The 13,626-nt window shown below is 47.6% G+C and overlaps 1 protein-coding gene across 5 annotated transcripts in view; it reads right to left on the minus strand.

Annotated features, from left to right (window-relative positions):
* VWA7 (von Willebrand factor A domain containing 7) overlaps window positions 1-13,626 on the minus strand; it is a 36,458-nt gene that overhangs the window by 15,942 nt on the left and 6,890 nt on the right. For 2 of the 5 annotated variants that reach the window (XM_077330830.1, XM_077330829.1), the window contains exons 2-6: window positions 6,599-6,882; window positions 4,953-5,229; window positions 2,786-2,882; window positions 1,624-1,746; window positions 606-801 (exon numbers count right to left, since the gene is read on the minus strand). In XM_077330830.1, coding sequence (XP_077186945.1) covers window positions 606-801; window positions 1,624-1,746; window positions 2,786-2,882; window positions 4,953-5,229; window positions 6,599-6,867 — 962 coding nt within the window. In that variant the 5' untranslated portion in view covers window positions 6,868-6,882. Of the gene's footprint in view, window positions 1-605; window positions 802-1,623; window positions 1,747-2,785; window positions 2,883-4,952; window positions 5,235-6,598; window positions 6,883-13,626 lie in introns of those variants that run through there. The other 3 variants (XM_077330831.1, XM_077330834.1, XM_077330832.1) reach the window with 3 other exon arrangements.

Genomic DNA, 13,626 nt, shown 5'->3' on the forward strand with positions numbered 1-13,626 from the left:
ACAGAACTGCTCTGCAAGAACAGCTCTAACAGAACTATGACTTGTTCAAGATCACCCAGCTGCAGGTGGCTGCAGGTGGAGGAGCGGGGAATTAAACCTGACTCTCCAGATTAGATGCCACCGCTCCTAACCGCTATACTAAGCGGGCTGTCACACAGAGGCAAAACAATCAATAGACCCAGAATAGCAGCTTGGGAAGGGAGATGCCAAGGAAGTGGTTGAAGAGAACAGTAGGAAGGGAAGGCTGGGGCAGAAAACTCACACAACTCTTGAGACTAAAGAAAATTTGTTTTCTGGGGAGAGGGAGACTTGCCCGCAAACTTCATGTCGCTTGGGGGCAGGCTGGGGGCCCAAATAAAAAGAGAGGCCCAAGCAAAACGTCAAAACAAGACAGCATTATCCGTCCAGCCTAATTAATCAAGGCTTCCCTAATTCAATCTAGCACACACAGAACCCTGCTTGTCAGCGAGAGGCAGGAGGGCCTTGAAATATTACAGAACACCCTGAGAGGATGCTATTAACTCAGAGCGGGGAAATGTCAGGAGTGTGACCCACGTACGGGAGTAGAACAAAGAGGAGGGGAGGACTCCAGAGCCAAATATTACCTCATGAACTGCTTTTTCCCGATCTCCCGCTGCAGGAATTTCAGGAAGTCTGTCGTGGCCTCCTGGGCCAGCGCAGCGGCTTCGTTGTGCAGATAGTGGTGGGGCGAGAAGAACAAGGAGGAACTATCCTTGTTGATGCCGCCGTGAGGGTCTCTGTGACGGCTGTCGTCAAACTTCCCGCCGTGACTGCACTTCCCTGCGAAAGAGGGAGATTACACAGGAGAGGCGGGAAATGGACTCCGATGGCTTGCTGGGTGATCGTGGGCTAGTCAGTCACTTTCTATCTTAGCCTCACCTTTCCCGCAGGGTTGGCGTGTGACAATAATGAGGGAGGGAAAAGAGTCTGGGTTTCTTAGAGGAAGAACAAGAAAAAAACGGGTAGATGGACAAAACTTTAGAAGCCCTGTCAGAAAGCAAGTTCTGTGAGATGCTCTCCAAGAAAGTCCAAAAACAACAAAAACAGTAACACCTTTTGCTGAATAATATTCTACATAGCTTCAGAGCAGAGTTGCCAGCTGTGGGTTGGGAAATTTCTGGAGATTTTGGAGGTGGGGCCTGGAGAGGGCAGCGGGTTCTGTACAATGCTGTACATCCCACCCTCCAGGGGAACTGATCTCTGTAGTCTGGAGACAAATTGTAATTCCACATCTCCAGTTCCTACTGAGACATTGGCAGAGGAATCCTGTCCTTTCTTTGTAAAGCTGGATCCTGAGAAGAAAATGAACTTTGTGTATGCCCATAGGCCAATAGACGCTGGCTTCCATATGCAAACACCAGAATGTTTGTGGCTGTAACCCTGCTTACAGACAAGCTGTTAGAATGAACATTTCAGTTTTGCAAAATTTGGCTCAGGGGGGGAAGTGCTTCTCTACACTGTGGTAAAACCCTTCTGAACCTTCTGATTTTTCAGATGAGATGACACACGGACAATATAAATATGAAAAACAAACCTACCAAAAGACACAGCCTTCACATCAAAATCAGAGCCATGCCTGACTTTGCCCTGGCAAAAACCTACCTTTTGGTTTTTCAGGCCTGGTGCCATAGTAACCAGTGGTCAAAAGTCCTTTAGTCACAAGGCTCTCTAAGAGGTTTCCTTCACATGTCCAGTAAGAACAGCTGCTGCATGTCTGGATGTCAGCTGTGGGCATAGGAGAGACACAATAAGAGAACAGACACGCCTGGATTCAGCTACCAGACTTGGGCAACGTACACAACTCAGCAAGGGCTTCAGTTCCCCTTCCACCTTTTCCTCGTTTGGCCAATGAACGGTCAGGGCCCCTTCTGGCAAGAAGATTTCAAAATGAACATCTCTTCTTGGACATTATTGGGCTGCACTATGAGCAGGCCGAGGTGTGGTTCCTTTCTCTCTCTCCCTTCCTCCTCCTTCTGCTGCAGGAGGCACTGCGAGGGTACCAGAGTGCAGGTAGCATATGGCATGAATGAACCCTCACACACACAATGTCTAAAAGAATTTCTCATGTTAAGATAGCTAGCATTTCACCCAGAACATGAAAAGTGTCCCTGGTATCAAAAGTTCCGAAATTTCAGCCCAGCAAAACTCTTGCCCCAAAACCAAAATTAAAATAATGTTTCTCTGACCGTTTACGCACTGGAGGTTTCATGCCAGGCTGCAGGCTGGAGTTTTAGTCGTGGCAGGTTGCCCCACCTCTTCCTGCACCCACACGGGGGAGCATTTGGCCAGGTGTACCTCATCTGCCCCCGATTTGTGCTCCTGCACGGGAGCTGGGGCAGTCAAGTTCCCAGTGCGTAAACGGTCTTTGAAGCACACATCCAACCCCTCCCAGAGAAAGTATGCTCAGGAAGGGGCAGGGGGACCAATGGAAGCAGCCAGATCCCTAACGTGGCCGAGTCCATTAAGAAGGGAGAGGAAATGCTGTGGACGCCCTCTGGAGCTCCCACGAGCTCCATGTACCCCTGGCTGGAAACTGCAGGTTTACGTTAATCTGAAGGAACATCTTCTCTCCTATGAATCTGCTTATTCTCCATGATCTCTCAGATCCCACATGATCCCATGTGTAGCCTTTTCTGTGGTGAATCGGCTGAACTGTCTTCATTTCTCTTCCTTTTAAAATCAGATTTTGTACATTTTTTTAAAAAAAAATTGAGCTTACTAGCCATGAACTGAAATATCTAGGAAAGTGCCGACAGTCAGTTACCTCCTGCAATGGACTTGATTTCCCGGCCTGGTCTGAGCAGGTGTGGGTGAATGTGCCGGTGCCCGAGTTCTACCCAGTTGCTGTGGCTATAAAAATCCTGGCCAAAGATAATTAGGCGGGTGAGAATCAAAGCACTTTCATTAACAGAACAAAGCACATCAGGAATGGGCACAGATCACTGCTGTAGATCCTCACTACCATGTAATCTGCTGAAATAAATCAGATCACGGGTAAACAGAAAGAGATAAAATAGAGATTAACAGACGGCAGAGTAAAGCGGTAGAAGGGGCATCCGCTGGCACACAATTCGCTAGCGTTATTTAAGTAGATGCAGTGGGAACACAGAATTCGGTCTTTGAGGGGCTCAAAGCCTCTTTATTATGCAAATAGGGTTTCCTAGGCTCAGAGGCACTGAATGCCTTTTCCCCCATCGCTTAGTAACCGCAAATCAGCAAATATACAGGAGATGAATTGTTCCCAAGTAGCAACAGACCGGTGGGCCTCAGCCCCTCTCACAGTAGAAAACCTCAGGGGAAGGGATAAGTCGAGCAGGTGAGCAGGGGGAAAGATGCACGCAGGAGAATCAGACCTCCTCCCCCCCCCCATCTCTTGTTTGCTGTATTTCCCTTGGGACCATCCACAAAGTTCATCACGATTTTTAAAACCTCTAAGGTAGGCTTTCTCAGCCAGAGTTTCATGAAACGCTGGAGTTTCTTGACAGCCCCAAAAGGATTCCCTGAATGAAATTAAAAACATTTTAATATGTTCTTTTAATTAGTTAAACATCTACTGGATGATATACCGTATATAGTCATGTCCACCTGCTTCCCCCCCCTCCCAAAATGGCCAATGATGGGCCTGGAGACAGTGGGAAGGGGAAGGGCCCCAAGTACGTGTGTCCACAGCTCTGCTTCCCAACCTTATTCCGCACAATCGCACCTGGGGTTTCCTGAAGTCTGATGAATGTTTCAGGGGTTTTCTCAACAGTAAAAAGTTTGTGAAAGGCTGCTTTAAAGCCACATCTGGATCCCACCGTACTTCCAAGGAGCCATGGGCTGCATACATGCCTCAATGTAATGCTTCAATATGGATTTGAGTTGAGTCTTCTAGATCATAGTCAGACACTCTGCCCATGATCTCACACTCCACTGCATTCCTACCCCTCCAAAACCATGAATTTCCATTTACATAGATCTAAACCAGGGGTAGTCAAACTGCAGCCCTCCAGATGTCCATGGACTACAATTCCCATGAGCCCCTGCCAGCAAACGCTGGCAGGGGCTCATGGGAATTGTAGTCCATGGACATCTGGAGGGCCGCAGTTTGACTCCCCCTGATCTAAACCATAGAAGTTTCAGATCAACCCCACTAGGGATGCCAGCCTCCAGGTGGGACCTGGGTATCTCCTGGAATTACAGTGATCAGTTCCTCTGGAGAAAATGACCACTTTATGGTATCACACCCCACTGAAGTCCTTCCCTTTCCTAAACCCTGCAGGCTCCACCCCCAAAGTCTCCAGGTTTTTCCCAACCTGGAGTTGGCAACCCTAAACTCCATGGCTGTATATCATCTTATCTAAGTCATGGATGGTTTCTTAAAGACCAACATAACCCACTCGCCCACCGGGATTGTTTAAAATTATAGAATAATTTACACACATCTAAAAAATATATTCAAGGGACCTGCTCTAATATACTGACCAAAGACTAGGGGAACAAGTTATATAGCCTTCCGTTCAAAAACACACATTTCGCCCAACTTGGGGTTCCCTAACAGCTAGACTGGTGTAGAGCCAGGCTAGAATCTGGTAGACTCAAGTCTGAAACTCCACACTGCCGTGGAAACCTGCAGGGTGGCTTTGAGCCAGTCACACACACTCAGCCTAACCTACCTCACAGGGTTGGTGTGAGGATGAAATGGCAGCGAGAACAATGTCAGCCACTTTGGGTCCCCATGGGGGGGAAAAGAAGAAGCCTAAACGAAGTAAACAACAATAGCTACAGAAACAATAAAAACAACCAGATTCAAGTGGGTAGGCGTGTTGGTCTGAAAGAGCGCAACAAAATAAGAGGCCAATAAGACCCATTTTTGTTGGTTTTAAAAGTGCTATTGGACTCTTATTTTGTTGTAACAATAAAACAAGTAATAAATATAACGTGCAACTTACCTGTAACGTATGCAGCAGCTGCCCCAACTTCTCCCGGGCAATGGCATACTGCTCCGAGCGCACGGCTTGCAGGACCTCCTTGTGCGCCTGCAACAGCCAGGCATTGGCGGAGTGGATGAGCTCTGAATCGAAGTGAAGCACAGGGTCGTCCCGCGTGGTGTTCAGGAAGTCCATGGCGGCATTGGCGTTGGCCACCTGGGCAATCGCCCCTCGAAAGCGCTTGGCGGACACCTTGGGGCCAAAGAAAGCTGCAAAGAGGTCGTCAGCCAGGAGGGTCCTGTCCTAGGTGAGAGAGGGGGAGGGGGGAAACAGGTGAGGGAAGTGTGGCATTCTTAGGCAGAGCCGTGGTTACAGGCTGGATGTCCCAGGCTAATCTGATCTTGCCCAAATTTGAAGCTAAACAGGGTTGATCCTGGTTGGTACTTGGTGGGGAACCCTCCAAGGAAGTCCAGAATCGGCCCACAGAGGCAGGCCACAGTCCCCTGCCTTGAAAAAACACAATCGGCCTGCTGCAAGTGGTCTGAGACTTGACAGCACTTCCTACCACAAACAACAGAGTTGGAAGGAAACACTGCCTGCTGCAATATTCACTGCACTATCCCAAGCGGAACTGGCCCGTTCTAAGCCCACTGAAGGCAGTGCACTGAAGAGGTGGAACTCTGTTTAAGAGTTCCCACCCTCTTCTGGGTCCAGTCCCAAATCTTCAGAAATCACCTAACCTAGAGTTGGCAACCCAAGCCACAGTTTTTCAAGACGGCCACAGTTTAAGTCGGAGTGGAACTACATGTTGCTCTCTTCACAATGGCAACTGGCAGTCACTACTTCTCAGGATCTTGAGAGGGAGCAATTTGCAGGACTCAAAAAAGAAGCAATGGGAGGAAAGGTGCTGAGGAGAGCCATCTCACGGGTGATGTCCTTTTTCGGCAGCTTTCCCACAGTCACCTTTCTCCCAAATGGGATTCCAAATCCGCCTTAATGATGGAAACATGGGCACAGAACCTTCAGCTGAGTCACAAGGAGAAAAGCAGGCCGCTGAGAGAAAGGTGAGGCATGCTTCCTTCTGCTGTTCGTATCTTCTCCCCTGAAGAACTAGCCTTGCCCAGCATTTGCTCGGCAGAGAAACAGGAGCCCCATTTCAAGCTACAGAGGAACCAATGAGATTAGAAAACAGCAGACTACAAATGATTTAAAAATGCTATCCTGCAGTTAACAGAGTCCCTCCGAGCTCATGAACGTATAATGCCACCCGCAGAATTATTAGCATGATGCACTCTGGCTTAGGATCTTAGAATCATAGAGTTGGAGGGGACCTACAGGTTCATCTAGTCCAAATCCCTGCACAATACAGGAACTCACAACTCTGTATGATCGTCAATTTGTTTGCAGCTTTTATATATTCTGGCTGGCCTGCCTTTCTCCTACAAGGAAGTTCCTTGAAGTTAATAGTCCATGGTTCAATTTTTCACTTTTTGTACTTTGTTTACAATTTTCGTATGCTTTCTTTATACTAGTTCATGTCAGCAGTATGTTTATTTCACATATAACTTTAAAAAAAAATGCTTGTAGACGTTTATTCCTTTTGAGCAGGTACCTCTTTTCTTGCTCATCTTTCTTTTGTAGCGAGGTTCCCTTTCTCCCTGGCTTACCGTTTAAGAGACGCAGACCCGTTTCTTCTCACCTTGAAGTCCTCCTCTCGGATGCGCTTCCCCTTGGGATGAGGCCCCTCTGTGAAAAGCCGCAGGGTGACCCTGAGAATGGCCTCCTCGGTCATGTCTTGGTGTGTGAAGGAGCCCCAGGCCAAAGCCATGGTGCGGGACCAGAAGTTGGGGAAGAACCCCTGGACTCCTTGCAGCGGCAAACGCAACAGCGCCAGGGCCCACAGGAGAGCCCAGAAGCTGCCCAGGGCGTGGTCCATATCGGAGACATTTATCTGCACAGAAAACAAAACGGGCATTGGGATCTGGCAACTGCTCGCTGTTTTGCAATGTTTTAGCACAGACCTCTGTCAAAGACTGGCGGGCTCCATTCCAAATTCTTCTGGCACAGGTCTACCTTATCTATGCCCATCAGGCATGCCGAGCACAGAAAGAACAGGATGACCCTTAGTATATTCCTCCATTGGCCTTATTCAGAGCCTATAACAGCACTGGGGACAGGGGCAGATTATTAGCATACAAGAGGAACACGGTAACTATCCCTGAAAAAATTTTGGACAAGCGCGCGCATGTGCACAGTCCTTTCACCGGAGATATCTGTGAAGCTACGTATGAGAAGGAAGCCCGGAGGGCAGAACATTTTGTACCACAGCATTGCGAGTGGGAGAAGCCATTTTGAAGGCTCACGGATATAAAATACTGCCTCCAGACAAATAAAAGAAAGGCCCTCTTTGTTTTGCTTTGTCCCACTAGGGTCGCCAGGCGGGATCTGGAGTTCTCCCAGAATTACAGCAAAGGTTGCCAGCTCTAAGTTGGGAATACTAGGAGATTTGGGGGGTGGAGCCAGTAGGGAGCAGGGAGGGACCTCAGTGGAGGATAATCCTATGGAGGCCGCCCTTCAAAGCAGCCATTTTCTCCAGGGAAACGAATCTCTTTTGTCTGGAGACGATGTGGCCTCCCAGCATAGGTGTTCAAAGGTTGACTGCCTTTGAATGTGGAGGTTCCCTTCAGTCATCATGACTAGTAGCCACTAATGAACCCCACATGCAGCCAGCTGGGTGACCCTGGACTTGCCACTGCACTGATAAAAGTACTCTGACCGAGCAGGATTCCCTCAGCCTCACCCACCTCACAGGGTGTCTGTTATGGGGAGAGGAATGGGAAGGCGACTGTAAGCCGCTTTGAGACTCCTTTGGGTAGGGAAAAGCGGCATATAAGAACCAACTCTTCTTCTTCTTCTTCTAAAAACCAAACAGACAAGTGACTTGCTGGCTGGAAAAGCTCTCTATTAAGACAAGGTTGTGTCTGCCGGAATCTTTTCACCACACTCTTCGGTGTCACATGAGGCAGACTAGCCACCGAACAGTCGAGGATTCATACAGCCCCGCATAATAGCTCTGGGCTTGCCTCTCCCATCCATTGGGTGGTCTTCTTCCTTTCCCTCCCCACAAACCCTGCACGCTGACAGCCGAGCTCTGCCCTTGGCAGTTTCTTAGAACTTGGCTGATGAAGCGGGCAGCTTGGCCAGAAAGATAACAGCTCCGGCATAAACACACACGCCAAAGCGAAAAAACGGCACAGATAAACTGACAATGTGCATTGAGGAAAGCGTGTGGATCGGCTCTGGCACTGCTTCCTCCATGAGAATATGCCCCAGAATGCCCTGCAACTCTGAACATGTCAAGTGCCATCAACTTGCAGTTGACTAACAAAGGAAGTTGGCTCATTGCTTGGCTCTGCACAGCGACCCTAGAATTCCTCAGTGGTCTGCCCTCCAAATACTAACCAGGATTGACTCAGCTTAGCTTCCAAGGTCTAACAAGATGAGCCTAGCTGGGGCCATCCAGGACCTAGTCTGCACACAACAGATAATGCACTTTCAATGCACTTTTGAAGGAGATTTTCTTGTTCCGTGCAGGAAAATCCAGCTGCCAAAGCACATTGAAAGTGCATTATCCTGTGTGTGCAGACTAGGCCCAGGAAAGGGCCCTGCAATTTGGGGTCAGGGAGAGGAGTTCTGGGGTACATTTTCCCTTCACGCCAGCTGTGCCAAAAAGCAGCGGCCGAATGAGGGTCTGGATTCCCGCAGTGCTTCAGGAATGACTGACAAGCTTGAAATGTGCCTCAAAGACTGCTGTCCAGATCCCATCAAGCCAGACGATTCGTTTTTCATTACACTTCTGAACACGTAGTCAGGAAAGCAGAAGAATCGACTCGCTGGGTGAGATCCGAGTCCGTCTCGTCCAGCATTCGGTTTCCAATGGCAACCACAGTGATGCTGCTAAGGACTCCCAAGCTCAGAAGGACGCTGGCGGCTTTCCTCTGTTGGGCTCCATTATGCTCGGGGCTGAGAGGGCCCCTTCCCTTCAGCTTCCCAATCCCATCAATTAGGCCCTCAGAGAAAGCCGTTGGGTACCTTCCCGCTGACAACTGCTTCCTCAAGGAACCTCTTTGTACTGAACTCCCCCCCAACCCCCCCAAAAAAATCTACCCTCGAATGGTAAGGTTCCCACGAGTCACTTGAAGAGTCAATTTTTTTGGCTGAAAAGTACAATACAAACAACAGATTTCCTGTGCAGGGATATACTGCCTTTGTACACGGAGGATCCATTCAGCAAAGAGTTTTAAGAAACGCATGGCTAACTTCCAGATCGTGCCACTAAGGTGTTCCTCAATTACGTATTGTGGGAAGAAGAGTTCCTATGCAAGGGAGGTGTGCCACTGGCAGGTCCCCTCTATTCCGAATTTCCTTTTTATCAGTATCATCAGGTAACCCCAAATTCAAGTAGTACAAAGCTTCCTCCCGCAGAATCCAAAGACTCTTTTCATCCTTTCCTCCCAGAAAAGTACTCTGATAAAAAAAAAGCTAGAGAACCATAAGAATATACAACTTGTGAGAGAAAACCTTTTCTCCACAGAATTTCAGCATTCTTCCCATCCATGCTCTAATACAGTGGTTCTCAACCTTCCTAATGCCACAACCCTTTAATACAGTTCCTCCTGTTGTGGTGACCCCCAACCATAAAATTAGGCAAGTGCTCTTTCACAGAAATTAAACCCAAACTGACCAATGGCATTTTTTCCGGGGTTTCTCGGTTCAGTTCTGCCTCTTGTCCCACCATGCCGATCTCGCTCTTTTCCGCTGCTCCAGACAGCCGAAGGCTCTATCTCGGTCTACCCCGCAAGGCTGTTGTGTGGCACCTGCAGGAGGAGCGGCAACAGTGGCGGCACCCCCCCAGCCAAGCTGCTTGCCCTGCCACAACCCCTGTGAAAGGGTAATTCAACCCCCAAAGGGGTCTTGACCCCCAAGTTGAAAAACACTGCTCTAATACAAGACGTATTAGAGACCATAAGAATATAGACTGAATGGACTGAGGGATCTACTGTTGGTTCTGTACTAGAGCGCCTTCCCATGATGAAAGACTTTTGTTGTTGTTAGGTGCGAAGTCATAGAATCATAGAACCATAGAGTTGGAAGGGGCGATACAGGCCATCTAGTCCAACCCCCTGCTCAACGCAGGATCAGCCCAAAGCATCCTAAAGCATCCAAGAAAAGTGTGCATCCAACCTTTGCTTGAAGACTGCCAGTGAGGGGGAGCTCACCACCTCCTTAGGCAGCCTATTCCACTGCTGAACTACTCTGACTGTGAATTTTTTTTTCCTGATATCTAGCCTATATCGTTGTACTTGAAGTTTAAATCCATTACTGCGTGTCCTCTCCTCTGCAGCCAACGGAAACAGCATCCTGCCCTCCTCCAAGTGACAACCTTTCAAATACTTAAAGAGGGCTATCATGTCCCCTCTCAACCTCCTTTTCTCCAGGCTGAACATTCCCAAGTCCCTCAACCTATCTTCATAGGGCTTGGTCCCTTCATAGGGCTTGGTGTCCGACAATGATCCTCCAGGCCTTCCTGTCCTGAGGAAAGACTAAACTAGACTTAAGGTTAAAAGACCAATTATACAATAGAAAGAGTGACACTGCGTACTCTTGAAACAGGGAAACTGTCTCAGTCTTATCTAGAAACCTACACAGTAAATTGCTTTAGTGATAAAGTTCCACAGCTGTATCATGCTTGTTTCTTTTTCTACCGGTGCTTTATTACGACTTTTATGAGTAGGACGGCCATTTCTTTACTCTGCATCTGAAACGCTTTGTTAGGGTCAAGACAAACAAAAGACTTGAGATTAAGAAGGCACACGTGCTGGGTATATTTTGTGGAAGCTACACACATGGTCAAAGTTACAGGAACAAGGGCATTCTTAAGTACATTATGCCATTTGATTATATACTTATTTTATTTATTTATTTTATTAGGTTTGTTTCCCACTGCGGGTTACAATCATAGAGCATAAAACCCCCACAAAGAAATGTAGTCCCCCAGCCCAATTAAAACCCACAATTAGTAAAACACACATAAAAACTCTCCTCCACCCCCCCCCCAACCCTCACACACCCAGTGCCTTAAGGGTAATATCGGGTGCCTGACACAGATAAACTGACATATATATAAACTAGGGCATTTGATTTTTTTTTGGGGGGGGGGGTGGAAGAACTCCGTCCCCCCAGGGCCTGGAAAGGCTGCAGGTAGCTGTTAGGACACCCACCGGCAGGGGAAGCTCTCACCTTGCAGGGATCTGCAGCCTCTGAGCCTCAGAGGGAAGTGGAAGGAGGAGGGGGTGTTCAGGGGTGGGGGACGGAAGGTGATTGGCTGGCTGCTGGACAGACAGGCAAGCCAGTTGGAGGAGGAGGCACTCAGGGGTGGGACAGCCACCCTGAGTACGTGTTAAGCACTGAGAGGCACTTAAGCCATGAGACACCCTCTTCCCCAAAGGCCTTACCAAAAATATTAAGTGGAATAGATATGAGGGTATATGGAGGGGCCCTCTGATCTTCCATGCCCTGGCCTCAACCAATTTATCGTCTGCCTTTCTCGCAGGGGCTCAAATCAAGGCAGATTACAATTAGTGAGGCAGTACAATTCACAAAATGGAACATTCCAAACCCAGCATGTTATGTATGAATTCTGTTATCGATTCTACTGAGTACTGAGCTTGAAGTCCAGGGCAGGATTGGAGTAGGCAATGTAACTGACCAATGCACTGCTAGATCCCCTTCTTGGGATCCAGTCATTTTAAACCAAAACTGATCAATAGCACACAATGGTGAGAAAATCCATTGTTCATGTGTGTAGATATGTGGATACACACTTTTCTTGGATGCTTTAGGATGCTCTGGGCTGATCCTGCGTTGAGCAGGGGGTTGGACTAGATGGCCTGTGTGGCCCCTTCCAACTCTATGATTCTATGATTCTATGATTCTATGATATGTCGGGGCTCTTTTGAGGTTTCTTGCTTCAGGTTTGCCTCTTGTAACACCATGCCGAGATCCTAATAAAGAGCTGATTGCATTGGGCCCATTCCGCACACATTGGATAGTGCACTTTCAATGTGCTTTTGCATCTGGATTTCCCAGTGCAGAACAGGATAATCTCCTTCAAAAGTGCATTGAAAGTGCGCTATCCAACATGTGCGGAATGAGCCCGGGTCTGCCTAGCTTCTTTTGAACCCACCAATTTAACACAGCACATTAGGATATTAGAAGTCTGGAACCACCGGAAAGAACGGAAGCGCAGCATACTGATACGACACATTACATGGTACAAAAATTATACCATCGGAACTTGTTTACAATAAGCTATGCACGGCAGTACAGGCCACGGTCTCCAGTCATTTACCCAAATAAGTCTGAGAGCCATTTTGTACAGGGTCACCCTTTTACCTGCACAGAAAAGCCCATTGTTCCTCATAGTTTTCAACAGCAAGACAGAAAGAATAATGCATATATTTCACTGTTATATTGTGGTCACTACACACACACACACACACACACACACACACACACACACACTACCCATACAGTACAGAATATTGTGTTTCTATTTGAGGTAGGATTTCCCAATGCTTTTGTCCAGACTGATACATTATTCTGAACGTCTAGATGGACGAGAGTGCCTGGAACCATGCGCTAAAAGCTTTTTTTCTAACCACCGTAAGCCTTTTAGAATTTTTTTTAGACAGTAAGTAACGTTATGCCACAGCACAATCTGGGTGAACCCTAATTGTGCATGGAACCTCATAAAATGAAAGCTTACTCAGGGGGCAAGCCCTGTATAATTCCGTGGGGCTTAGTGATTATTTATTTAATCGTAAATACGCACGCCGAGAAAACAAGAAGCTTCACCACAACAGTGCATCTGCCTCACGGGTGCAGACGGACTTGCATGCACACGATCACACCAGTTTAAGTAACAGAGCTACCAGTGAAGCCCCATGTTTCATGATCAGTCATTAAGGAGGTTTAGAAGAACCCTCCTTTCAGTGCGAGCTAACCAGGTGGGTAGCCCTGTTGGCCTGAATCAATAGAGCAACATTTGAATCCAGTAGCTGGCATCTTTAAGACCAATGAAGTTTCACTCTGGGCATAAGCTTTCATGTGCATGTGAAGAAGCGTGCAGAAAAGCGTATGCCCAGAATTAAGTTCTGTCGAACTTCAAGGTGCCACTGGACTGAAAGTTTGTTCTAGACCAATTTTATGTTAACCCTACTTTACTTTATAAGTCAACAATTCCTCACTGATTCCCAATGGATCAATTATTCTTTCGATTCGGTATTGTCTGAAAGCGGCCGCTCTACATAACATTCCCACTTGCTGTGCTAGGCAGTTTTGAATATCAATGCCCTTCATATATTTGACAAAACCCATTTAAAAAATAAGTTTTTGGGTCTAAGGTGACAATGGTCTCCTACTTTATTAGGAAATGGCACAGCACTCCCAAGAGACTGGCTACTTCATTTGGTTTCGGGGAAGAGAAAGAAAGAGACAGAAGGATAGAAGGATTCTGAAAATAGAACCTTTCCTATGGGAGAACCTTCTAGTTTCTGGAGTATGTAACATCCCTGCAATTATGCAGTTGTGCGGAAAACGCACTCTGCAGCAGCTCAGGAACTATCCGTTCCTA

This window comes from Paroedura picta, chromosome 3 (assembly GCF_049243985.1).
Source record: "Paroedura picta isolate Pp20150507F chromosome 3, Ppicta_v3.0, whole genome shotgun sequence".
Lineage (NCBI taxonomy): Eukaryota > Metazoa > Chordata > Lepidosauria > Squamata > Gekkonidae > Paroedura > Paroedura picta.